This window comes from Mastomys coucha, unplaced genomic scaffold (assembly GCF_008632895.1).
Source record: "Mastomys coucha isolate ucsf_1 unplaced genomic scaffold, UCSF_Mcou_1 pScaffold18, whole genome shotgun sequence".
Taxonomy (NCBI): Eukaryota; Metazoa; Chordata; class Mammalia; order Rodentia; family Muridae; genus Mastomys; species Mastomys coucha.
The window spans coordinates 74,977,659-75,004,705 of record NW_022196900.1 but is presented as its reverse complement, the minus strand read 5'-3'; the positions used below and the strand labels follow the sequence as shown (position 1 = coordinate 75,004,705).

The 27,047-nt window shown below is 47.3% G+C and overlaps 1 protein-coding gene across 5 annotated transcripts in view; it reads left to right on the top strand.

The window, feature by feature from the left end:
- The window catches only part of Rnf220 (ring finger protein 220), a 231,091-nt gene that overhangs the window by 1,414 nt on the left and 202,630 nt on the right, over nt 1-27,047 (top strand). For 4 of the 5 annotated variants that reach the window (XM_031378358.1, XM_031378355.1, XM_031378359.1 and 1 more), the window contains exon 2: nt 5,383-6,124. In XM_031378358.1, coding sequence (XP_031234218.1) covers nt 5,500-6,124 — 625 coding nt within the window. In that variant the 5' untranslated portion in view covers nt 5,383-5,499. Of the gene's footprint in view, nt 1-5,111; nt 5,182-5,382; nt 6,125-27,047 lie in introns of those variants that run through there. The other variant, XM_031378357.1, reaches the window with a different exon arrangement.

Genomic DNA, 27,047 nt, shown 5'->3' with positions numbered 1-27,047 from the left:
CATCTTCTACCTGCCTTAAACTGAGTAACAATTTCTCTTCTTTCGACTTGAGAGCAAAACTTTTCAGTGAGCACGCCGGTTGCTGCAGTCCTGCGGCCACCGCTGCCGCGCTCGTCACCCGGGGCCGAGCGACCTCCTCTGCCCGGCGGAGCCAGTCCCAGCCACAGCGCGCCGGAGCCTCCGGCCGCCCCCCACCCCCAACCCGGAGCTTTTCAGGGCTCGGCCTGGGCGTTTCGCCTTTGTGTTTTGTAAGAGAAAGGCTTTTCTTCCAGGGCACAACAAACTTGGGCGGAGAGCTTCCGTATGGCCCCCCGGGCGAGGCCGCCCACGGTGGTGAGGCCATCTAGGGATGCGAGGTTCGTCCTGCGCTACAGTATCCCCGGCAAGAGCTCGAGGCCCGGGTGACCGTGGCCGGCCAAGGCGTGCTGGAGCCCCGAGGTGACGGGGTCTCGGGGTGTTGGAAAGCAGAGGACACATTCTCCCTTCCCATTAAGAACGCACTGCCTTCTCTGGTCCGGGTCACTGCTCCAGAGCCTGGGCCTGGGCTGGGGAGCGGGACGCACATCGGGTGGCTGGAGTACTTAGGGCCAGGGCCACCCGGATGGGGCGCGGCTCTGTCTGGGTGGCCTGTGTCGTCCCAGGTCTTCCGCCTGCGCCCCTTCGCTGCCCCAGAAGCAGCTGAAAGGGAAAGCACCGGCGCTCTCTGCTCACTACGTCTTGGAGCTACGACCTACCTCCCACCTCCACTGTGGCCTCGGCCTGAGAGGCATTTGGGGGGGTTTGGGGGCGGGGGGAAGAGGGAAAAAATAAAGAGAGAAGGAGGGCGAGCAGGGAGGAGGCAGTGAGTAGAACTGGGGGGCAGCCGAGCGGGCTGGGGCCCTGCACCCCCCGGCTTTTCTCGCAAAGGGAAAATGAGCAAAGGGGTAAAGGCAGAAAAGAGCGTCGAGAAAAAGCGCGCCGGGCGTTTCCCGTTCGGATCCCTCCCGGTAGTCGGAGCCCAGGGCTAAGTGGCGTGAGTTCCCTCGCTGCGTTCCGGGGCCTGGAGGGGGAATCCGAGGACTTGGGTAGCGGCGCTGCACTGGGTCCGGGCGCCGAGCGAGCGGGGGCACACCTGTTCTCGGGGTGTTGCGGCCGGGCGGCGGCTGAGGGAGCCGCAGAGCCCCAACCTGCTGCACCCCACGGCCGCAGTCCGGGAACCGCGGGGGCCCCGCGGCTCCGCACCCGCCCTCGTTGGCAGCAGAGGGGGGTGGAGGAGTCAGCGGCTGCTGGCCGAGGGGCGAGCGACTACCGCGCCCGGATGACCCGCGGGGCGGGGCGGTGTAGATGCTCCGGGTCCTAGGACTTTGCTCGAAGACTGGCTGCTTCCAGCCCCTGTCCCCAGGCCTTGTGAGCCTTCAGACCCAAGCTCCCGGGCTTGTGTTTCTTCCAGGATTGGCGCCTCGGTTCCCCAAAGTTAAATTGTTTTCGAGCGGAGGTTGTTGGGATCTTTGTACAAAGGCAACAGGGAGCTAGAGAGGTCAGGCCAGGAGTGTGGTGGGTTTGGCTCAGCGTTGACCCCCCGAGTTTTTGTAGGTTTCTCCTTCCCGTCTTCTTCTCTCGTTTTCCCTAAAAGAGTTATTTTTCTTCTGGGTTGAGGCTCTTCACGGCTGCAATCTGCACCCGCGCGCTCAGCATCTCCGCTTCCGCGTGCTCTCGGATCAGTGAGGCTGCCGCGGATTCTCATCTGATGGCCAAGCTAGACCAGGGTCTAGGTCTAAATGTGCCACGGGTTACCCGGCCGGGTCCCAGGCGTCGGCCCTAACCTGGGAGCTGTAGTAACCTTATGCTCCCTGAGCCTTTGCATATGGTGGTAAAATTTCAGTTAGGGCGGTGTTTCCACATACCCGTTGGGCATGTGTGCGGAGGGGGGAAATTCTCTTCAAGCGAAGTCTGTGAACTTAAAAAAAAAAATTCTTTCCTCCGTTCTTCGAATCCCTCCCCCCGCCCCCCCGCTATTCTGGCCTCATTTCCCATTGTTCTTTGCTTTTTAAGTTGCCTGTTAATTTTTTAAAAGTTTATTTATGCAAAGGAAAATATCGTTTAATTTGTTCTATTATTTTAAGTCATGGCTTTTGGAAACGGTTCAGAGACCACAAAAATGTCACCTGTTGTAATAAGCAGAGGAGCATTGCGTGTGCATTTTAATTACCAGCAGTCCTAGTTTGGTGGGCGCCCTGAGCTCGGCTCTGAGAAAGAGCTTGCTTTGTGGCAGTCATTTCCAAGTGGGTTTGACTCTGAACAGCCAGCAGCAGCAGCGACACCGCTTCTTTGCACTACTGTCCCCAGAGTGGGTGATGAGGCCCCGACCCTAGGCAGGGGTGGGAAACCGCGCTCACTCGCTGAGACTTTCTGTCTGGCTTTCGGTTTTTCTGCACGAAAGTGGCTAGTTTGCACCAGAGAGCGCGGACCGCTACGCACCAGCCTAGTATCAGATAATTGCACATTCTAAAAGGCGGCTTCTTCATTTGTCTTGCTTCTGGCATGTTTAACCACGCAATTAGTAATCTCACTAATTATTCAGTTAGCCGACGTTTTGTAACCACTTTAAACCAAGGTCGGGTGTATGATTTAAGAAACAAACAAACTCCCACACAGAGAGAACTGAGCCAAACCCATCACGTCAAGGATTTGAAATCTTAAAAACTCGATATTTGTTGGTCCCTCTGTCCAGCCTCACTGCCTGCCGGACAATTTATTTAACTTCGTGGATTGATCCCTCCTCCTTGTTTAGTTAATTCAACAAAGACTTTTTGCAATCTGTTTGGAGTTTGTCTGGTGCCGTGGAAAAGTAGCTGATGATTTATTTGGTTGCTTTTCGATTTCTGTCTTCAGCCCTTCTTTCTCCTCCTTTCAGCGGGGATGTCAGCTGTTATTACTTCCTATTGATCCCTTTGCAAAGTGAGAAGTGAACTAAAATTAATGTCAATTCCACTGCTCGGATCAATAGCTGGAGTTATTTTAATCTGGATTTGCACGAAGTGCTAAATTAAAAAAAATCAGCATAGAGGCAGAAAAGTACCAGTGACTTACTTTCTCTCTGCCCAGTTCTTCACAGTCACCCAAATGCACCATCAAGCTGATTATCTTACAATCCATATTTTTTTAATTAAGAGGGTCAGTTAGTTTTCTTATTTTGGGTTCTGTGTTTAAACCCATGACATTTTGACATTGGGAGTGTATTAACTATAGATTTTCATAATGACTGTGGTCTGCTGAAGCCTCATCTATACTGTTAATGTGAGGAGGGGGGAAAGAAAGAAAAGGGAAAAAGAAAAAAAAAACTCCCCTCCTCCCTTGCAGAGACCAACGCCCACACAGTGGAGTAAAAGAAATGTGGCCTGGAAAAATATTGTTGATTTATTTTCAGTATAATGAAGTTTTCAAATGAATTCGCAGGTTTGAGTGATTGACCGCGTCCTATTGGAGTGTCCGGTGCTGTCGCCAGATCACTAATTTATGAAACTCATTTAACATAATGAGGTGATCTAGGAAGTGGAAATGGAAAGTGAATCCTGGGGGCAGTTATTTTGGGGAAGAAGCATTCCTCCCCTTACCCCTGTGTCATGTCTGTCCTTTCCTCCAGCCAGCCTGCTGTCCTGAGGCTTGATAGACACACGATGTGTTCATTTCTGTTCTAAAGAGCTGCTTAGACCCCTTGGAATAGCTCTGGACCCACGTTCAGAGCATCCATGTTGTGGGACCATTAATCTGACTTGAAAACAGCCAAGAACAGAATTCCCAGACTTGTCAGGCTAACTGGCTGTCTTTGGCACAACATTCTCTACCCTGCTATAACTTGACAGGAAAGTTATTTAAAATTTGGAAGAGAGAAAAATCCGTTAATGTGAGATACATAATCTGGTAATTTAGCAATGATGTCTATAAGGAGAGATGCCAAATGAGGAAGCAGTCTGATGGTGTCCACTCATCTTCCCAATTAATAACAGCCATTGACATGTCTGCTACAGAACGGGAGGAGGAAGTACTCTCCCTGCACTGCATTAAGCAGGGCGGACTCATCTGTAGTTTAGCTGAGGGCTTTCTACTTGAGGGACTCCCAAAGATGTCCCACTATAGACGTGGGCTTTTTAAAGGGGGAATGTCAATCTTATTTTTGACATGACTCAATTTGTAAATTATAACAGATGGAAGTTTGGGTTTATATTTTTAAGTTCCTTTCAGTTTCTACTGAGGATATAGAGTAGCAGCTAGTAAGTCTTGATTCTCATCCAATCCTGCCTTTTGATAATACAGTTCTTCTCCCCCAACCCCCATTCAATATATTAGAAGCTGAATCAGTAGCTATGAAACTGTACAACCTAATTTTATAAGGGAAGCTGAAAGAAGTCTCTTTGAAATCCAGTTTGTTTTGGGGGGCTTTTATTGGACATCAGCTCTGCCTGGGCCAATAAACGGAGCAAAATAAGTCAGAGATTTTGTTAACATTTTGCTCTAAATGTTAATGGCAGATCCATGGCAGTTTACAAATTTCCCTAGGAGTGACTGTATTAGTAACTAAAATTACCAATCCGTTCTTTGCTGTGCCTGAAAGAGAACATGTGCCAAAGGCACCAGTTATGTTTTTAAACATTGTCAGAAGTGCCAGTTATTCTGTTGATGAAGGTCTTGGTTCTTTTCAGGAGAGAGCTAGGACGCCTGTGTAATTAGAGGGGGCTATATGTAAAAAAAAAAAAAAAGTTGTTCACATGGCACTTATTTCTAGAGATAGTCTTAGGTAACATATGAAGATGTATATGTATATATCTGCCATTGTATGTGATTCAGCCACATGTACAATTTGTACCAACTAATATGTATGGTCTAGATATGTGTGTCATAGAGGCCTGTCAGTATAAGGATGAAGAAAGATATTAATATGGGGCATCAGTTAGGTAGAGCCTGGTCTCTGTACCTCAAGCCAGAAGCTGGCCATGAGTGGTGTTTGTAGGTAGCAGCCCTTTAAAATATAGGACCACCCCCCCCCCCCCCCCACCTAATCTACTGGGTGACTTGGCCTTCCAAAGCTCATTTGCTCAGGGAATATTGTATTTGGAGGTTTTATGATTTTTTTTTTCTTTGCTGGGCTCAGGCGCATTTCACCCGGAACGTGTAGGGACCAAAGTCAGCTACGCGTACATCACAGTAAGTTGTCTATTGATTTTCCTGAATGAAAACGGTCTGCTGCTGCTGCCCACTGGCTCCTAAAGCCTATGGTGTCTCTTGCCCGAGCATCTGTAAGCCAGAAGGATGGTGTTTCAATCACTTGGGGCTTCCCTTTTTTTTTTTTTTTACCTTCCCCTGACTTTCCTCCCCCCTCTTTTTTCCTCTTTGCTGTTTCTGCAGGTCTTCGAAGGGCATGATTCCCCAGTAATAATCTTCGCCCTGATCCAAGGTGCAGGTTGCCCTCCCTCCCAGGGAAGACTGCTTCTTGTGTGACACCGGCCATCCAAAGAGACTCCGATGGACTTACACCGGGCAGCCTTCAAGATGGAGAACTCATCCTATCTTCCCAACCCTCTGGCATCCCCAGCGCTGATGGTCTTGGCGTCCACTGCCGAGGCCAGCAGGGATGCCTCCATCCCTTGTCAACAACCTCGACCCTTTGGTGTACCTGTCTCGGTAGACAAGGACGTTCATATTCCCTTCACCAATGGCTCCTACACCTTTGCCTCTATGTACCACCGGCAAGGTGGGGTGCCGGGCACTTTTGCCAATCGTGATTTCCCCCCTTCCTTACTACACCTACACCCCCAGTTTGCCCCCCCAAATCTAGATTGCACCCCAATCAGTATGCTAAATCACAGTGGTGTGGGGGCCTTCCGTCCCTTCGCTTCCACGGAGGACAGGGAGAGCTACCAGTCTGCCTTCACACCGGCCAAGAGACTCAAGAACTGTCATGACACAGAGTCTCCCCACCTGCGCTTCTCAGATGCAGATGGCAAGGAATATGACTTTGGGACACAGCTGCCATCCAGCTCCCCCGGTTCACTTAAGGTTGATGACACCGGAAAGAAGATCTTTGCTGTGTCTGGCCTCATCTCTGACCGGGAAACCTCCTCAAGTCCGGAGGATCGGAATGACAGATGTAAGTACTTTGGTTGGAACCCCCTCCTCACCCCAGTAAGTCTGCCTCGCAGAAGTGTTCAACAGGTTGGCAGCATCACACGTGCTCCCAGCGTGTCCCTCATGATAGCTTCGGATGGCTAATGCTTGCTTACCTCTCCTCAGTGATCAATGATACATACTCCTTGCAGGTTTTCTGATGGTAGCCGGAGGCAAGGTGGTCTCAGTACCAGGCCTGCCTGGCTTCTCTGGAGACTGAGGAGGGAAGAGGGTGCCATAGACACACAGGGATAAAAGTCATTATGTTAGAAAGCATGGGTTCCCAGGGAATTGGGGGCCCAAGGAAACTTGCCCATCCTGCCTGTCTTTGCTGTCTTCATGCGGTCCCCTGATGATAGTGTTATTATTATTTTTTTTTTCCATTTTCCTGCTGTATCATAGCCAGCACACTCCACGTGACTTTATTTTCTCAGCTCTCAGCTCTTGGGTCGGCATCAGGTTGTTTTTCACAGAAGGACAAAGGTGTCGTCAGTCACCAGAAAGCATTTCAAACAGCTGTGCTTTCCTTGCGTTCACAAGGCTGGAGAGCTGACTCTTGGAACTTGGAAGGTTTTTGCTGGATGCTTATCCCAGGGCTAGCTTTTAGGACTAGACATAGCTGACCCGGGTGACTGCCCCGTGGTTGATGTTCACAACTATTATTAATTTCTGCTTATGAAATGGCTTTTCTCATGTTCTCCGGTGCCTTGGTAGGTTCTGGCTACATTTGCTAATCGTTTCAACTTAACCTTTCTTGAGAACTTGTTGACTAGCAGGGCAGAACCCTGCAATCTTCTACTCTGATATAATCAAAAAATAATTGTGTTTTGAAGCTTTGGGGCTGTGGGTAGACAGCGCAGCTTTCCTCAGGCCTGGTGTGAATTTATGAACTGGGGGTGCTTTCGCCTCCAACCTTTTGTTCTAAGACTTGCTTCATTTTATTTTCTTAAGAAAACTACATCTGAGGTTTGCTTCCCTCTTCTCTGCTTTTTTCTGTGCTCTCGTCTGCTCTAACCACCAACACGGACACCATTTTTTTTTCTCTCTTCTCTTTATGATGCCGAGGAGAGTAATAGAGACATTGCTGCTTTCTCCCCTGTCGGCCTTGCTTCCTCAGGCTGTCTCCTTGAATTAGGCACTGTGTTAACTTTCCTGTGCTAAAAGGCATCTGCCTACACCCAGCGTACCTTTTCAATAAAAGTCACCATAAAATCAACCTGCCTTGTAAATCCATCGCTCTTTGGTTTTGAAATATGTTGAGAGTGTGTCTTTTATGTCAGTGTCTGTAAGCCAGAGACCTCCCCACTTCAGGGGAAAAGGCTGCGGCTGCGTGTCAGCAGAGCTGCCACGGAGGCCTCTGGCTGTCACCTTCTCAGTTTCTGTCCACTGCTAGGTGCTATGGTCCTCCTGTTCCTTGGGTGTACCTGCCGGACAGGTGTTTGGCCTTGTGTTGGGCTGGTTTTCTATGTTGCTTCTGTTTTCGTTTGTTGAGTGATGAAGGCTCCTGGAAGCTGGCCCCTGCTAAAGCTCTGCCGGGTTAGGGTGTGACCAGTTCTTCCCCACTTTTCCGTCCAAGTCCAAGTTGAAAATGAAATCCTCTGAAAATCGGTGTGTGGTAAAGTAACCCCCTCGGAGATCAAGACTCCTTTCTTCTCACCCCACGAGCCCAGCTTACTTCGATTTTGTTATCATTTTAGCCCAAACCGGTGTCAGACGGCCAGAGCAGACGCAAGCTTGTTAGTCAAGTCAGAACCCATAGATGTGGCTATCCATTCCCCTCTGCGTGTCAAAGCCATAACTCTTCTGTTTGCCTGGTTTGCATTGTATGGTGGTGCCATCCCCCGTGGAGATGGATCCCTCACACAGGAATACGCCTGGGTGGAGAAAAATTAAATGAGTCTGTCTCCCAAGTGAAATGGAATTCTGACCTTGAAATTAATGGGACTCTGATCAGAAGGGTGGGGAAACTTTATTTCAAATTGTCATATGAATGGAAGTCCTCTTTCTTTTTGTTTAAAATATCCTTCCTTTATAGACTACTTTGTGTTCTTTTCCTTGTACAACGGAGGACAAGCTTGTAGAAAGGTCTGGGAGTACAGTGTCCTTTATACCCCCAGATTATTAGGGTTTTATTTAATCTAATCTTTAACCAGAAACAAAGGCACAAAATGAGGAGGAGGCTGTCCCCCAGTGGTGGCCCTGGGTCCGTAGTCCCTTCCCCTTCCTTGCCTTAGGTGCTCTAGCTGCTGCCTTGCTGTGCAGGTGGCTGATACCTAGGCTTTTGATTAGAGCTTTTGGACGGAAGGAAGGAAGGTAGGAAGGAAGGAAGGAAGAAGAGACATTTTCATCAAGGAAGCCTAGAAGAGCGCCGAGACAGAGTCGGTGGCAGCTTTCTTGGCTCCTGTCATACACCCAGCGTGTGTCAGAATATTTATGGTCTGTTTTATGTAAATACATATTTAAGGGCCGTTAGGAGGCCCGATTGTCCCCACTAGATGCCTTTCGGGTCCTCCCTACAGAACTGTTTTGAAATAAGTAATATTTCTCAGATAATCGAGTGACAGTATACAAGACTGCTTCCAAAGGGAGAGAGAGCTCAGGGGCAGATGTGGCAGCAGTGGGGGTTGGGAAGCCAGAAGAGTGGAGAGCAACTGTTCAGAGGGGCATAGGCACAGGATGTCATGCGTGTGCCCACGTGGCCAAATTGAGTCATGTATATTTTAGACTTGTCAGGTATTAAATTTAGAATTAATTTCTGATATGGTTGGCTGGTCTTTTTTTTTTTTTTCAGTTCTGTGAGACAAATATTTTCTTCATAGAATTTTTTTTTAAGTCTTAATTAAATATCATAGTAAAAGTCCCACATGGGAATGTAGCTTCATAGAATGTATAGTTTTGTTGGTAGGTGGGGTGGCGTGAGCATGGGTGCGCAGGTTCCTTACGGGGAGTAGAAGTTTTCTGACTGCGTTTTAGGTTGCTGGAAATCAGTTTTATAATGGAAACACTGACAGTTTTTACTGTAGCAGCCACCCCCTGCTCTTGGTTTGCATCCATATGCAGATATGTCCACATGCCTTTCAAAAAGACGCCTGCAGACATGGTGTAATGCACACGTGTCCAGCCCTTCACTGGAGTGCTGATAGGCAGGATTACTTTTGTTATTAAATGTGCATAGGAAAAAAATAACAGACACAAGTATAGCTTTTGGGTGGGCATTTCCAGTTGCTTGCCTGTCCACCCACCTGGTTTTGCAGGTGACCCCAAGGTAGGTGTTGGGCCTTGTGGAGCAAGGAGGCCTGTGCGCTGCAGGACCGACTTACTAGCCCTGGAAAATGGGAGACGTGGTTGTGTGAGAAGCTGTTTGTGAAGGAGGCATAATTCCCCAGGAAGGGGACTGAGGTAACTCCTGTTTATTGTCATTCCCTGAACCAGTCCCCAAGGCTCCTTGTCCAGGGAAATGACGCTAAAATTTATGGGCCAATTACGAATAGCTCATGTTGTGTGTTACATATGAAGTGTCTATAGATGTGTTTCCCAGGGCCTTTAAAATAAACATTCCTCATTAAGGAAACTTTACAGCAAAAGAGAAGGTAAGTCCTACATGCTGCCTGGTGGTAGAATCCCTACATTTATTATTCTCTCAGCGTGTACTCTGGGGCCTGTCATGTGCCTTTCCTGATGGCTTCCTTCAGGCCATCCCTTTGCCCAGATTCCTGCCTGACCTGTCACAGTCTTTGACCAGCCTTCTTATCTAACCCCAAATTGGAGTTGGTTAGCATGCATGCTTGCTCTAGGGCTGAGAGACGCCAGAACTGTCCACATGGAGCTGTGGCTGGCTTTGCCTTCTGGTTTACCCCAAGAAGGGACACTGGTCACTGACCATTAGTGGTTTCCTTTAGTCTTCTCCCCTTAGCCTTTCCTGTGGCCAGGGGACTTGAGATCTCCCACAAGCTCCGGTCTTGCTTGATGCTCATCTTTGATATATTTGGAAAGTCAGCCAGCCCCAGGTCCCAAAAGCCCTGATTGGAGATGGTATTTTGCACTCTAGATTTGCCTTTCTTTATAAAGGCACGTGCCATGGAAGACCTTATGTGTCAGTCTAGCCCACTTAGACCAAAGCAGCTTGGAAAGCTAGCTGACATCATAGTGAAGAGATGAAGCATATACTTTGCAAGGGCTCTGGGATTGGAGCGGGAGGGGAACATTAGTTCCCAGGCTCCACCTCTGGACTGCAGCTGGACTGCAGCTGGAGCAGATGACCAGTGTGAAGGGTCAGCCACTGACCAGAAAGAGGGGTCAGAGGGTTGCCTGTATCTTGACTGCCCGGGTCCTGCCTACCCACATCTAGCCCTGTGATGCTCTCAGCTGCTTTGGGTTCTCCTCCCACCCCCTTCTCCCGCGGGGCAAGAACTCCTGTGATGTGTGTGGTTGTTACCGTTTGTTCACTCCCAACACAGTCACGGATACTCCCTTTCATGCTGCTGGGTTTAATTGTCTTGTTGGGATAAAGAAATGTTTGCACAGCTAAAGTGGGGCCGGGCTGAACGGGAGCAGTCCCCGATGGCTACAGAGCCATCTGGCCTGGCTTGGCTCTGCTCTGCGCGCCGCTCGCCCGGCGCCCGGGCTGGCTCTGGCGGCCGCTCTCCACGGCCGTCGCCCGTGGTCGCCTCTCACGGAGGGAATGCCTCATCACCATGGTGAGACGCGGACCTCGGGGCCTTCCTCCCTCCTAGCCGAGCGCCCTCCCTCGAGTCAATTGTCATGCAGAAGCGATCTGGGCTGCCGTTTCCTCGCGGCCGCCAGCCAGCGCCTGGCTACCCGCATCGGGGTGGCTGGTAATTGACCGTGGGGGAGGGCGCGGGGACGCGCGCACAGGCGGGGCCACCCAGTGGGCAGCGCCTGTGGCCAGGTGGCTCCACAAGCGCTTTTAGGGATGCGGAGGACCTCGCCATCTCTCGTCAGAAGTCCGCGCGCCGCCTCCAGGGTGCGGGGAAGGTCCGTGCGACACCCTACCCCCACCCTCCACGTCCCCGCGCGCCCACGTCGCTCTAAGAACCCAGTTCTTTGGCAATCACAGTGACCGGGCGAGATGTGGAGGCGGGTGTCCGGGAGTGATTGGAACTCTGCGCGCGCGAGCGCGGGTGGCCATGGAGTAGAGTGGGGTGGGCACTGGACCAGGAGGGGGCCGAGGGCGTGGGGGACCCTAGATGGACTCGCGTGTGGACCCAGCTTTTCTTTGAGTAGTAGGGCTTTGAGGCTTCTTTCGGTTTCAAAAAGAATTTCCCGCCTTCATCTTGCTTTTCGAATCTGTAAAACATTCCGAGCTTGGGGAATCTGTAGGATTGCTGGTATTCGGGCGAGGCAGCCGCTGTCGCCTATGACGCTGGGAGGCTCGCAGCCAGCACAGCAGGACTCGTTAAAGTCAGGGCAATTTCTGGAACTCTTCCCACGGGAAGTTGTCCGGAACTGCCTTCCGGTCAGCGACCCCAGGTTGATTATTTGGTAGTTCTCCCCCCCCCCCGCCCCTTTTTGTTGTTTGAAAACAAAACAAAAACCTCACAAAGAAAACAAAACCTCACACTGAATCCAAAGTTACTCTTTGCCCTCTATTTTCTTTAGTCAGGCAGAAGAGAACTGAAAAATAAAATTATATCTTTATTTTTTTTTCTTATTTTTAATTCTTACTAACTACCACCATCTGGTCAATAAATATTACCACAAGATAAAATGTAACATTTGTGAATCCTCCAGATTTAAAGTGTCAATTCATTTAATCGAGTTGAAATTTTTAATTTTTTTCCCTTGGTTTTAACCCATAAATTACATTCATCTGGTTAATAAATATCAGACCACACGTTGACATTACTCTTTATAAATACTTGAGATTTGGGGTGATGATACATGTCATCATAAAATCCACACGATTTTAACACCAAAATAACCATAATTTTTGGAGTTGAATATTCCCACACCTTAGCAATCGTTCTCTGCACTATTTTTATCCTTCTTAAAGATCAGCTGCAAACTTCAGGATAATGTATTGCTCTTCAGCCACCAACATGCCTTACAAATTTTAAAAGTGTCACTTCAGTTGTGCATTTGTGACTGAACAGAACGTGTTTTTATCTTCAAAGTGTGTGTTCCAGGTGGGGGCTTGATAAATATCTCTTTGGAGGAAAAAGAAAATTTTTTCTGCAAGAACTTTATGTCAGACAAGGTGGTACATGGCTTTAATCTCAACCCTTGGGAGGCAGAGACAGGTGGATCTCTGTGAGTTCAAGTCCATCCTGGTCTACAAAATAATAATAATAATAATAATAATAATAATAATAACTATTATTATTATTTAAAATAGATACATGAATAGAACTTTATTATACCTTTCCCAGGTTAAGGACATGGAGTGTGGATAACCCTGGTAGAGGCTGCATAAACAGCAGGAATTCATCCCTTTCTAGCCTTTCCCAATGGACTAAACTTATTTTTTTAAATCTTAGCTACATTTTAGTATTAGGAAGGTATATGAGGGGTGTGTGTGTGTGTGTATGTTTCTTGCACTGTTGCCAAGCATATCAAAGGGCTTAGTACATTTTAGACGAGGTCAAATATATGGATCTAGGTACGGTCTAGACTTTGATGTTCCCATTAGCATGCTATGTATGCGTTATAGGACCACGCTAATTCTAAAGATATGCAGGCTCAAGCCAAGACCGGAGGCCTCACTTAGGCCTTGAACTTGATGACCATAAAGGTGGGGAGCTTTTTTTCAGGAAATATGTGAAATCTTTTCCTCAAATGCAGACTTATTTTACTGATTACTTGAGGCAGTAAAACACTCCCATACATAAAAATAATTGAAGTTTACTTTTTTCCTCCTAACCTTCTAGGAACCCAAGAATGGAGTCTCTTTTTCCATATGCGTTCCCACAGTACGGAGCCCATAGATCCAGGTTTTATACCTCCTTGGGGTGTGTGTTTAAAAGTTTTTGTCTAGATCCTGGTTAAAGTAATGGAGCAGTTTTGGGAGCTGTGTAGACACATAGAGCCGTCTGGCCATTCAGATCTTCCATGGTCAGTCTGGAACTGAAGTGGGGGCCCGGTGACAGGACCCCGGAGCATGGTGTCAAGAGAACATGGCTCACCTCATGAGAGCTGTCTTTTCCCACCGATATCCATTTGTAGCTAAGACTTATAGCTTTGCATCTATCTCAGAGCAGCAGGGACAGAGCTGGGGTGGGGGTGGGCAGGAGCAGCCCTGGAAAGACCTCTGCTTTATTTTCAGCTCTATGATTCCCATTTAGGTGCCAGCTAATCCTATATTATTCTCACTTGACCTTGCGTTTTTGGAGTTTGATTTAAATCAAGTCAGAGCAGCCTAGCATAATAAATACCTGTTAGAGGGAATAAAAGCTGGGCAGGGCTCCTTGAGCTTCAGCTTGAACTCCGTTCACACCGAAGGTGAACATGCAGTAGGATACAGTAGTCAATGAACGCAGTCTCCAGAGTTGAGTTACTACCCTTTAGCTTGCTAGGCAAATTACCTAACCTGTCCAGGCTTTAGTATTCCCATCTGCAGGTTGGGAATCACACAGCCTAACAGAGTTATTGTGAAGGACCAAATGATCACAAATCCATAGGTAACCATTAAGTGTCCATATGGAATGATGGTTGTCATTGCCAGGACGATGTGGCAGATGATTCTTCCTTGATAGAAACCCCAGTATAGCCAAACGCAGGGTCATTAGTGGCCAGCATGTGCAAAGGACCCTCTCACCCACTCCACCTATGGCAGCGCACAAAGAGGGAAGGAGGGAGGTTGTCCATCAAGCCTTTTTCTGTGATGGTCGCTGCTTCACTTCCTTTTATTATCATCTATCCCACTGAGATTAACCCTGGATTTATTCACAAGCAAGTTAATATTAAGAGCTAGATAAACTGGGTGTCCAAGTCCAGAAGGGACTTGACTAGGTTAGAGATTCAGACAGTGGCCCAGGCCAAAGAACCTCACTCTCATGATGCTTTCTTAGTCAAGACATTTGTATTATCCCATAGTGTTGGAAATAAATAGCGAATCGGAATCTTTGAGTGATGGCGGTTTGGGCCCTGCCTAATGAGATTTGCTAGAGTGGTTTTTAACTAGTATTAGAATGTAAAGTTCCAGAGTTTTAGTGCTTCCATAGATTTTAAGTAACACAGACACTTTCACCCTCTTGCCTGTGTGAGACAAATCAGTGAACCTCCCCCCATCTGTGTGTGTCACAGTCCTACAGCATGATGGATTGTTTGTGCTTGGGGAGGCTTAGGATGGGGCTTGGAGGGGCCTTGCAGGTCAGGAGAGAAATACAGCCACTGCTCTGCGGTAGGGGGGGGTGGCTGCCAGGGAGGGATTAGTGGGGGGGGGGGCAGGGGTAGGCAGGGACAGGCCTCCTATGCATGTAGTGCCTGTATTCATTCTCCAGGGAGTAAAAGAGGCCTGGCTGCCATTACTCAGGGCCACAAATAAAGTCAGTGCCTCTCTCTTTGTCAGAGCAAGCCCCATGGGGCTAGGGAACGCCAGAGAATGACTCTGCAGTGTCTGTGATGAAAGGACAAGGCCAACCCTCAGCTGAGGACCTTGTGTTTAAGAGTGGCTCAAGATGGTAGCTCATATTTGGAAGGTCCCATGTTCACATAGGTGTGTGTCAGTGACAGCTACCAGAGTCTAGCAGTCAGCTGTCTCCAGGGACTTCCTTGTGGCTCCCTTCAAGGAAGAGGTTTGGCTCCCTGTTAGGGGCCACAGCATCTCCAAAGATGATGGGGACACCAAATTCTGCTCCCAGTCACCAGTTTCTCTCCTCACACAGGCATAGAGGTGTGTGGCTGGTAAGCACATACTGAGCATTCTTGATTTTAAGTGGTTTTTGTTTTTTGTCTTGTTTTGTTTTTGAGTCAGGGATTTGCTCTGTGGCCCAGGCTAGTCTGAAACTTACTATGCTGTACAGACTAGTCATAGTAAGTCTGGAACTTACTGTATATAGTCAAGGCTTCCCAGTAACTTGTAATGATCCTCCTGCCTCAGCCCGCTTTATACTGGAATCACAGTGTGCCATCAGATCCCTGCTCGGTTTCACTTTTGAAGAGAGGGCAAATTTTGAGACTGAAGTTCAAATGGCAGAATGTTCCATTCCTTGGGAATAGTGGGAGAGGAGAAAGGGGAGTGGAGGTGACTCCAGAGGCAAAGGCAGTGGTACTGGCTGAGGGAAGGAATTAGCAGGGTTGCAGTTAGGGGCTAGGTTTGGGCTTCCTTCCTGAGCAGTAAAATTAAAAAAAAAAAAAATCCTTAGAACAACAGAGGTCTGGATGCATGAGCTTCCTTCCTGACAGGCCGACCTGGTGGGGCTTCATTCACCCCAGCAGCAGTCAAGGCTGATTTACAGGGTGGGGTGGGAACCTAGACATGCTGGGTTAACCCTTTCCTGTCCATAGGGTTGCTAATACTGCCTCTTTCTGTCTTCCCCACTGTGGCGTTGACAGCTTTTTACTCTCCTCCCTTCATTGCTGCCGAAGCACCCTCTCTATGAGAGAACTCAGATCAGGAGGAGCTGAGACACTTGAAGGAGACCTTCCAGTCTGTGACAGCTGGCTCACTGGGCAGGCACACTAGGGCTTTGGGTGAAGTTCTCCTGACCTTTGGAGCATCACACTTTGATCATGGTCTCTGCATTGTCGTGGTCCTAGGAATCTTGAGTGTTTGCAGTTGTTTTGTTTCGTTGTTGCTTGTTTTGTCTTTGTTTTTTTTGTTGTTGTTGTTTTGTTTTTGTTTTCCAAGGCAGGGTTCCTCTGCCTGACTATTCTGGAACTTGCCCTATAGACCGGGCTAGTTTTGAACCCAGAGATTCTCCAGTCTCTGGAATTAGAGGCACGCACCACCACCACCTGGCGGGAGCCCATTTCGTTACTGTGAGATGGTGCTTCTTCCTCTTGGTGGTGATGGAAACGATGGCAGAGCATGTCAACAGTAGAGAATACATCGGTTGATCTATTTCATTATTCAGCCATATTTTCTCAGGCATCTACATTCTTCCTAGCACCAGGCTCTGTGTTGGGGAGGGAAGGGTGAGCAGAATAATCATAGCTTGTGCTGTCCTGGAGCTTAAAGTTCAGTTAGCATCTGAAAGGCGCTGTGAAAGTGTTGCTGCCTGAGCAGCCTAAACCAGTTTGCGATTAGAAGCAGGAGTATCTGATCTCATCTGAGATTCGGGAATCTATGAAGCAGGCAACCTTTAAGCTGATATTGGAAAATCAGGCCATTTTTTTAGTCAAAGCAGCTCGGTACAACAGTTTGCTCTTTTTGGATGGAATATTGCATCTGAGAATGGAAGAAAGAGCTCCAGAGCTGGCATGGATTGATTTCTATAAACAGAGAATACCATTTCTCCATGGTAGGATCTGAGACTGTGACCTCAGATAACAATGGTACCTCATTCAAGCTTTCTTGACAGCATCCATTTGGTGCTTAGATGATACTGAGGCCCAACATCAGAGAGGACCCTGCTTTTAAAGTAGCTTTCTAAGCCAGCCAGGCAGTGGTGGTGCATGCCTTTAATCCTAGCACTTGGGAGACAGAGACAGGCAGATTTCTGAGTTTGAGGCCAGCCTGAACTGCAGACTGAGTTCCAGGACAGCCAGGACTACACATAGAAACTCTGTCTCCGAAAAAACAAAACAAAACAAAACAAAGCCAGGTATGGCAATTCATACCTTAAATCCCAATACTCTGGAGGCAGAGACAGGTAGATCTTTATGAGTTTGAGACCAGCCTGATTCTGCATAGGGAGCAGCAGACCAGTCCTGGCTACATAGTGTCTCAAAAAACAAACAAACAAACTAAACAGAAAAGTAGCTTTCCAAAGATAAGTCACTATAAAATAGTATCCGATGACATATAACACGCATCTTAATATCAGAAGATCCAGGAGAAGCCAGAACTGCGCTTGGCAGAGAATAAGGGACCCAGCAATTCTTTTCCTGAGTGAAGGGAAAACCTTACCATGCTGGTAGGTAGATAAGGGTCTTTGTCTTTTTATCGAAGTTCATGGTCAAGTTTATACTTGGTACTCCACAGAAATATGATAGGTCTCACGGCTTTAGAGTACTTGGCGGGCCTTCACTAAGCACCTAGATTCCTGGCACCATCTCCTGGCAAAGTCTCCAGTGGGAGGAACATTGCTTAGACTTGCCATTCACAGGCTAGGTTAGTGCCAAGAGTATTGAAGAAGTGAAAAAGACAACAGAGCCAACCGTTGTCCCAGCCTGGCACACACAGACACTAAAAGCAGTTCCTGCAGCCGGGCCTCCACCAGCTTGTCTGTGGTTTTCCCCGCCCCTTATCTTCCTCATCTAGACACATCCAGTGCATTTCCTGCGCTTCTGTGTGTAGGGCGTTTGGCCCAGCGCTGTCTGCAGGGGAATCCGAGAACGAGATCCCACTTCCTCTTCTTGAGGGCCCCTTGTTCAGCGTGAGTAGTGAGGATGTGCACGTGGGAAAAGTGACCCTTGAACAAGCATCGTGAGTGTATGGACTGCAGGACAGGGAGTCAGTCCGGAGACTGGGCTCACAAGTGAGCTGCTTCATGCACCTTTGGTGACCCGAGAGAAAGAAGGAAGGGGGTCAGGGCTGGTAGTGACTGCCCCCCCCAATAATGCAGATTCCCAGGGCCCACATTGGACATGCTCCTCTGAGTCTTTGAACCACTGTGAGTTCAGAAGGAGCCTCCCTGGTGGTTTCTGTGAGAGACTGGGGGGCGGGGGGTGTTGCAAAGGAGTTTGGTCTTAAAGGGAAGACTTAAGGACTAGTTAGAAAGGATAGGCTGGATTCTACCCAGGGATTCTGGAGGTTAGGGATGAAGATGTGGGTCCTGGGGACCAGCAGAACCTTCTTTCAGCCTCCTGCCATGGGACCATCTGTCCAGCTGCCTCTGGCCCTGCCCTCCCCAGTTCGCCCTTGTCATCTCTTCCTCTCTTAATACTTACTGATCATCTGACTGTGCGGACTCAGACCTCCCCTTCTTGGTGCAGTATTGTCATTATGAGGCAACCCAGCAGAGGGGTTTGAGGTGCTTAGCCAGATGTGCAGAGTCCAGCCAACCTCGATGCTCCTTGGGCTCCAGCCAATAGCTGTCTTGCTGCTATGCTGCCAGAGGGCTCGCTGTGCTCAGGGCTGCTGGGCTGCTTCTGTTTGGGTTTTTTGTCAGCCTCCTTCCCACTTCTCCAGCCCTGGAGCTTTCAAATGCTTATTTGTACAGAAATAAGCCTGGGAGGGTTAGCAGAATTAGTCACCACTGTCTGGCTTTTTGCTTTTCCCTGGAACCCCTTGGGTGAATCTGCCAGAGGGTAGAAGGTTAGGTGGAATGTGAACAGGGTTCAGTCTGAGGCTCAGGAACTTCAGATGTCTGCGTATCTAGATTTGGAGGTGGTGTTTCTTCTCAAAATAGCCTCCCCCGTTTAAACACCACATTGTAGTACAGTTATTTATTCGCCCATCCCTCTGACATGAGCCCACATCGGTGGCCTACTATCATTCTGTCCAGTGTGACCCCTCTTGCAGCAAGCACCTGGATCCACCGAGACTGGGAGAGTTAACAGATATCTACAGAAGCACGGTTGAGCTCTATTGAGGCTGCCTGCTGACACCATTAGCCATCCCACATAAGTGCCAGCACAGGGCTGGTTGCTCCTTGGTACATTTGCCTAGGAAGGGGTGACTAGAAAGTAAAGGTGACTTCAGCAAGCTGTGTGGCTCTGGGTGAATTACTTTTTGTCTCTCTGAGCATCATCTTCTTGTCTATGAAATAAGAGATGGTGAATGACCCTTGGCCTGTATAGGCTTTCTGAGTCCAAATAGATAACATGGTGCTTTCTCTGATCTAAAAACAGTCATATAAACCACACACACACACACACACAAACACACAGACACACAGACACACACACACACAGGCACTTTCAAGAGTCTGTCTAAAATGCCAAGTAGCCATAGGATGCCCAAATAGTTAAAGAAGAAACCAAATGCCGAGCCTAGAGGGAACCTCTCACAGTCTGTCTTTGAAGCTGGGCTGAAGTAAGGAGTTCATTCCCTGAAATTTATATGTGATTTTCCTCAGTAGTCCAGGACAAAAGTTACCCGTCTTTTGTAGTCTTCTTTCTCTGAGACCAGGTTAACAGGACACTATCTATCTATATAAAGATGTAACAATGTTGCCAGGTCCCCAGGGAAAGGAATTCACCCGTTGCTTTGCTTCTCTGCAAAGTTTTCAGGAGCCTTTATGTTTTCATTTCCAGGTTTTCCTTCCTATTCTGTGTGGGCAAATTAAGGTCAAAAGCATGTCGTCCTGGCTGAGGGGTGACGGCCGGAATGGAGAGGACGAAGGCTTTCTGTCCTCCCTTAGTCTGTAATAGCCTTGACGTACCGTCCAGTGTGACTGTACCCAGAGGGTTGTATGGAACTGGGAAGGACTGGAAAGGACCCAACTCAGCCAGAGCTGGACAGGGAGGGTTGGAAAAGCGAGCATTTGAAAGAGACTTGACTCCTGAGGTAAACTTCATTGTGCGATTATTTAATAGACCATTAACAAGCAGATTCATTAACAAGATCTTAATTAACAAGTTCCAGGGTTATTCCTTCTACCTCCCAGGGGAACTGTTCTCCTTCTATTTAGTCCCAGAGACTTCCTACCCCTTAAACTAACCGCAGCAGATGCGTTTAAATCCAGTATTTTTATTGCAGGCGAAACGACTGTCGGCAGAATGGCAGGGGCATAGTATTCTTCCTAACAATGGCTCACTCCTTCTGAGCAGTTTCTGTGTGTCAGGATTATATGGAGTGCTTTCTAGGTACAAATTCATCATTTCCCAGTAGTAATTTAACATTCCTAAAATTCCCTGCAAGACGGTCATTGTTGCTATCCACTTACAGGTGGGGAAAATCGAGGCAGAGGGTGCTTAAGCAACATTCTCTTTGTCAGAAAAACAGAAGTATGACAGGTGGTGGTGGCACATGCCTTTAATCCCAGCACTTGGGAAGCAGAGGCAGGTGGATTTCTGAGTTTGAGGCTAGCCTGGTCTACAAAGTGAGTTCCAGGACCCTGTTTCAAAAAACAAACAAACAAAACACCACCACCACCACCCCCAAAAAAAGAAAAGAAAGAAAGAAAGAAAGGAAGAAAAGAAGGAAGGAAGGAAGGAAGGAAGAAAGAAAGAAAAGCAGAAGTGGCAAAACTGAAATTTGAACCCAGGGCAACTGATTTCAGTCAATGGGAAGGAAGAAGCCCTGGAGAGGGAGGTCCGATTGAGGCGGGGACAGACAGAGAAGGCTGAGAGTACAGCTCTGTAGTAAAGTGCTTGCTTAGCATGCATGAGACCCTGGGATCAATCCCCAGGATCCTAAGTAAATAAAAATAAACAAATAAAATAAAACCAGGAAGAAGCTGCTCACTGTGTGCTGGCGGGGCGCAGCTGCAGCGCTTTGATGTGTCTGCCTTTGTACTGGAAGAGACTCTAAAGGTCTTTGATAGGGCGGTATTCCTCACATTCCACAGGTTTTGACCCACTCACAGCCCCTGTCAGCCTGGCTGTGCCGAGGTAGACACTGTGTCTTATTTGTATCTATTTCCAGGACTACTGCAAGGCCTGAAGATGATTAGTTATGAACAAAAAAGAAAAGCTTGTCAAATAGCCCTCGGGATGGGGTTGGGGTTGGGGTGGCAGGTTAGGATCCACTCGCTTCTAAGCCTTCGGCAAGACTGCTGCTCTAAGAGCCAGTCCTGAGCTGTGGAAGATGTGCCTGCCCTTCCTGGATCCTCAGTCCTCGGGGTGGAAGGGACCAACAGAGTTGTTATAAGTGTTAAATGAGTTAATGTAAAATAAACACAGACTCATGGCAACAATATTTAGCATCAAGTACATCTGCAATAAGTGTTAGCTCCAGTTAATATTACAAATACTTCAATACTTGGGCAGGTTTGAAGTATCTTGAGCTGCACTTCACTCCATCCCCTCCCCCCTACACACACACACACACACACACACACACACACACACACCTTTACTCTTCATCTCCTTACAGGGTTAGGTATCCTGGAAAGCCCTGGCAGGTGGTTGATGCAGGCTCTCATGTAGCTCAGGCTGGCTTCACACTCTCTGTGCAGCTAAGGATGACCTTGAATTCCCAGTTGTCTTGCCTCCACCTTCCAAATGCTGTTTTTCATGCATGCACCACCACACCCGACTCATGACTTTGTGTGTCTTTAGATAGATGGAAAAAGTCTCAGGTGATGCTGCTAAGGAGCCGATGTGCATAGCGCTGTGTCTCCTTCTTGACTTCAGTCATATGAGGACTAAGGCAAAGATGATTTCACCAGGGACTCTCTTTGAACATCCCAAAAGCCATCCAGTGGGAATGACTAGAATTCTACACTCACCTCCTAACTAGGGAAGGACAGTGAGCCTTTTAAATTAGTTTGGTTGTCTGCCTTTGCCTGACCAGCCAGCCACTAGAGCCAGGAACGGGGAGTCTCTTTGGGAGAAGACAAGAGAGTGTCAAATACCTAGACTTGCTGGGGGTGGGGCTAGGGTAGGGGTGGAGCTAGCATGGGGTGGGGCTAAGGTGGAGGTGGAGCTAGGACTGAGAGGTCTCAGGTTTTATTCATTTTCTAATTCCTGCGCTTACACAAAGCTTGAGACAATGTTTGTTTCCCTCATTGCTCTAAGAGATGCATTGCTTTTATTCTGTGCAGATTTCATCCCATTGGTACATTCTAGAAATATCCCCACAAATCTCGATGGGAAGACTCAAATAGAAGCACTCATTCTGGCAGCTGGCTGTCTTCTAGCATCAACCCCACCCTGTCCTCTTCAGTTACCCCTAGATGCTCCCAGGTTCCCCAACTGGTCCCCTCTCTTTCTGAGTTTGTGCCCTTGTGTTCTTCCTAAGTAGCGGGCCATAGTATCACGTTCTTTAGCAGCGTTCTAACTTCTAAGAGGCTTACTAGGCAAGGGGATTGCGGGGCCTTTGACTCTCCCTGAGCCTTAGCCCTAAGTGGTTTATTCTATTAAGCTGATTCTTGGAGGTGGATAGAGCTTTGCTGGATAAGAAGTTGGGGTTGGGGGAAAGTGGCAGTTAGAATAGGAAGTGGTCACTCCCTTTTCTGCTACACTGCACCCTCCAGCCTAGTCCTGCCCCAGTGAGTCTGTTTTCAAAGCTGTGGGAAGGAGGGAGCGAGATGAAACTAAGTCAAAGACCAAGAAGTTGGTCCTTGTCCCACCCACCCTGCCCCGCCCACCACACTGCCTCTCCTTCCCGTCTACCTTTCTTGACCAGTTGCTCCTTGTCTTCAGTCTTACCACTTCTGGGGGTTTCTTTCCACCCCTCCTCCTGCCTCCACTGCAACTCAAAAGTTGGAGCCAAGCGTGAAGGAGTAAGGCATAAAAATCACGAACTATTAAGTCAAAGAGATGAGCCCCATCCAGTTATGGAAAGTAGAAAAAAATTTAGAGAGTCTAGCTCAATAAAGACAAAAACGCAGAGTTTTCTTGAAGTTTCTCCTGTTCCGTGTAGGTGTGCTCTCCCCTCTGACAGTCCTATCCACATGAAGGATTTTTGGGGTTCTCCTTTACTGTATTTGTGGTTCCAGGAGACTGCAGGTTTGGAGATCAGCCGCCCGACCCAGGTCTGGTTGTCATTTGGTGTGCCGAGCTGCTGAGAGACTTGAGAGGATTTTGTGAGCAGGAAGACAGAAGCTGTGGAAGATGTGAGGGAGATAATCAGGACCATGAGGATAGGAAGAACACAGGAGGAGGAGGAAACCCAAAGGGACCAGAGGGCTAAACAGAGGAGAGGGAACCCAAAGGGACCAGAGGGCTAAACAGAGGAGAGGGAACCCAAAGGGACCAGAGGGCTAAACAGAGGAGAGGGAACTCAAAGCTGGGGTGGGAAGAAGACAGTTGGACACATTCCTGGGAATCCCGAGTGGCTTGTGTGATAGCATGCTCCTCTCCATGAAGGTCTGAGGAAGCAGGGACTTCACACACCCCGTGAGAGTATAAAGAAGTGGGTTTTTTTTGTGTTATGTTGGTTTTTGTTGATGTTGGGTTTTGTTGTTGTTTTGTTTTGTTTTTTTTAAGGTGATTCAGAAACATTTAGCTACAAAAACTTAAATGCAGCTGTCCCTTGGTGGGATCCAGACCATAGGGATGTATTGTATATTCATCTTGTCAAGTACATGAAGGTGAATGTTAGTTGTTTAGAATGTGGGGGAAAAAAAGTGAAATTAATCTTGATACATACATATAATACTGGTATAAAATAAGAAAAACCAAGTTAGGACCCTAAGTTCTATGTAAAGCAAGGTAGAGAGGGAAATTTTCCTCTGTGAAACAAGCTAGTGAGCTGAGATCCCTCAGTGCTTGCCTCTGAGCTGGATGACCTCAGTTTGATCCCTTAAGACCTATGTGGTAGGAAGAGAGAACTGTTTCTCATAAGTTGTTATATGACCTCTATATGCTGTGTCATACATATATCCTCTACCCCATAATAATCAAAGAGTGTAATAGACACTGGAAAAATGGCTCAGCAAGCAAGAGAACTTGCTGCTCTTCGAAAGGACCTGGGTTTAGTTCCCAGCACCCTCATGGCAGGTCACAACCACCTGTAACTCCAGTCCCAGGGGATCTGATGTTGTCTTCTGGCCTCTTTGGGCATCAGGCACTCATGTGACACACACATACTTGCAGGCAAAACACTCATACTCATAGAATAAGAATAAATAAATCTTTCCAAAAGAAATGTAATAAAACATTTTAAGGATTACTTGTATAGTAAATGCATGTTTATCTGTATGCATATAAAACATTCAGAACGATGTGTGTGTGTGTGTGTGTGTGTGTGTGTGTAGTTTCCTCTAGGAAACTGGAAATACTAGGATGAGAAGAAGGGAATAGTACTGCTTTATGCACCTGTGAATAGTAACTTAAGAGATAGTATGTGCATGTGTTGTTTTTATAATTAAAAAATCTAGTTTATGACTTTAGGAGATAATTTGGGGATCCCCCTCAGGAAAATCTGGATAAAGTATGGATTTTAATTCATAAAACTGTTACCTATACTGACTCATTGGTTTTGACAAATATACCACATTAATATTGGATATGAAGAATAAGGGGAAGTGGGGGAGTACATAGAAGTTCTGTGCTAATTTTGCAGTTTTTATTTATGTCTAAAGCTATCCTAAAATAAAATTTTGTTTTTAAAATGTAATAAGGAAGGTTATAGAATGGGACAGCCTTATTCAAGCAGGTAAGAAGGATACAGAAAATGTTTAAAGATTAAGCCTAAAAAACCTGAGTTGAGCCAGGCAATGGCAGCAAACATGCCTTTAATCCCAGCACTTGGGAGGCAGAGACAGATGGATTTCTGAGTTCGAGGCCAGCCTGGTCTACAGAGTGAGTTCCAGGACATCCAGGGCTACACAGAGAAACCCTGTCTCAAAAACAAAAACAACAACAAAATACCTGAGTTGATAAAATGAGCCAATCCTTTGGTTCTAAACTAATTACTGTCTCGGTCCATCCAGTCTGTGTGCCGGAGGATGGGATTACAGTTAAAGGTGCTGGGGAATGCCTGGTGCTTGCTCCTTCTCTCTCTCTCTCAATCTCTCTCCCTCTGTGTGTGTGTGTGTGTGTGTGTGTGTGTGTGTCTGTCTGTCTGTCTGTCTGTCTCTGTCTCTCTCTCTCTCTCTGTGTGTGTAAAATTAACTTTCTTTTCTGAATTATTTTGTTTTTTAAGTTGATGGCTTTTTCCATGTATCCAAAAAAGCAGGCTGGCCAGGAATCTACATCAAGAAGGGAGTTTTAAAAAGAATGAAAAGACTTATGAATGGCCACTGCTTATTGCTCTCATCACATGAGCAAGAGGACAAGTGTGATGGGAAAATGGGATTGCGTTTAACCAACTCTGATGCTGTCCCCCAAAATTTAGCACATCAACCAAGTAGACCTGATCCATAGCCATGGCCTCTGTGGGGTCTCTTCTGCCCCTCGCACCATGGGGGCCTGTGTTCTTTGCAGATATGGGGTCTGGACACCACACTCTTGCCATTGGCTCAATAGGATATATGTATGTTTATCTTTCAGTCTCAAAGACACAGTTAAAGCCACATACGAGAACAAGAGAGGATGGTGCATTGGTTTTACCCTTCTATGCAGAGGAGGAGGTCTCTGTGCCCTGTTCTCATTGGTCCCAGTCTGAGAGGGAAGGTCTTCTGCAGTTAATCACTGCTTACTACTTCATCTTCCAGTTTCTCTCTGCTTCTGGCACATTGTGATGTCATCCTTGGTCTACTCTTCTCTGGCCTACATGGAAAGTATCATCTTCTTTCCATGATACTCAGTTTCCTTGTATCCCAGCACTTGGTAGTTTGTTTTTTGTTTTTTTGTTTTTGTTTTCAATTGTGATAGGTGCATTCATGGAAGAGAATACAGAGTACTGTTAGTCTACATAGGAGTTTTAAAACAAGCAATTAGCTGAGCATGATGGCACATGCCTTTAATCACAGTTCTTGTCTAGTATGCACAAGGCCCTCAATTTGATCCTCAGCTCTGGGCAAGGTTATTATACACACCTGTAATCTCAGCAATGAAGGTAGACTCAGGAGGATCAGGAGTTCAAGGCCTTCCCCAGCTGCAAAGAAAGATGAAGAACAGCCTGAGCCACATGAGACAAAATAACAAAATAACAGAAAGAAAAGTTAGTTTGGTGGCAAGTGCCTGTATTCCCAGCACTTGGCAGGTGGAAGTAGAAGGAATATATGTTTAAGGTCATCCTTGGTGATACTGGGAGTTTGAGGCCAGCCTGAGTTAAATCCCCTGTTCTCCCTCATCTCAAAATAGGGGGCTGGGGTGTTTAATAAACATTGTTGGTGGACTGCTCTCGTTCATGCTGGCAGCCTTGGGTCAGTGCGTATCAGTTCAGAATCTCTTGCCCTCCCTACCGACCCAGTTGCACACCAGCCCAACCCCACAGTAGATTCACACTAAACAAAGAGGGTGCTTTGTAAAGAAGAAAATAACAATGATTAAAAATTGACTTATCTGGCTCTGCTATTCTTTGTGACTATGTGCGAGTGGGGAGGCCAGAAGCCAGCACCTGCAAGAGTCATCATACTTCACAGGTCTTGCTTTTTGTTTTGTTTTTCCGTCCCACCACTGACTAGTTTTTTGAGATAAGGCCTCTCCCTGAGACCTGGGGCTTGCAGATGAGGCTGGGTGGCCATCAGGTTTCCATCAACCAAGAGCTGGGGTTACAAATAAAAGGGAGCTGCCTGCCTCTCCACATGGGAGCTTGGGACTGAACCCGGGTCCTGGGGGCTTGTGCAGCAAACATCTTGCTTGTTGGGCTGTCTTGCCAGCTCCCCAAAGATGCTGATTTTTTCTTTTCAGTGCTGGAAGTTGAACTTAGGGCTTTGTGTATGTGTCAGTCATGCCCTCTGGGATTCGTATTTGTACTAACATTTTAAATCAGTGGCATAAGCTGTGAGCTCAAGGGTAGAATGCTATTGTTTGTAATTTGTAAACTTTAATTTGTCTAATAGTGTGTTGCCTTTGGATTTTTTTTAAATAAGTCATTCTTTTAAAAGTATTAATTGCTTATATTAAGAAAATGGATTGCTAAAGAAAGAAGTTGTGTATCTGATCATTACATGATTATTTGTCATTAAAACACATCCCATCAAGATGGGCGTGGTGTCACACAGCTTTTATCTCAGTGCTCAGGAAGCAGAGACAGGTGGATCTCTGTGAGTTTGAGGCTAGCCTAATCTATATAGTGAGTTACAGGACAACCAGGCCTATGTAAAGATACTCTGTCTCAAAAA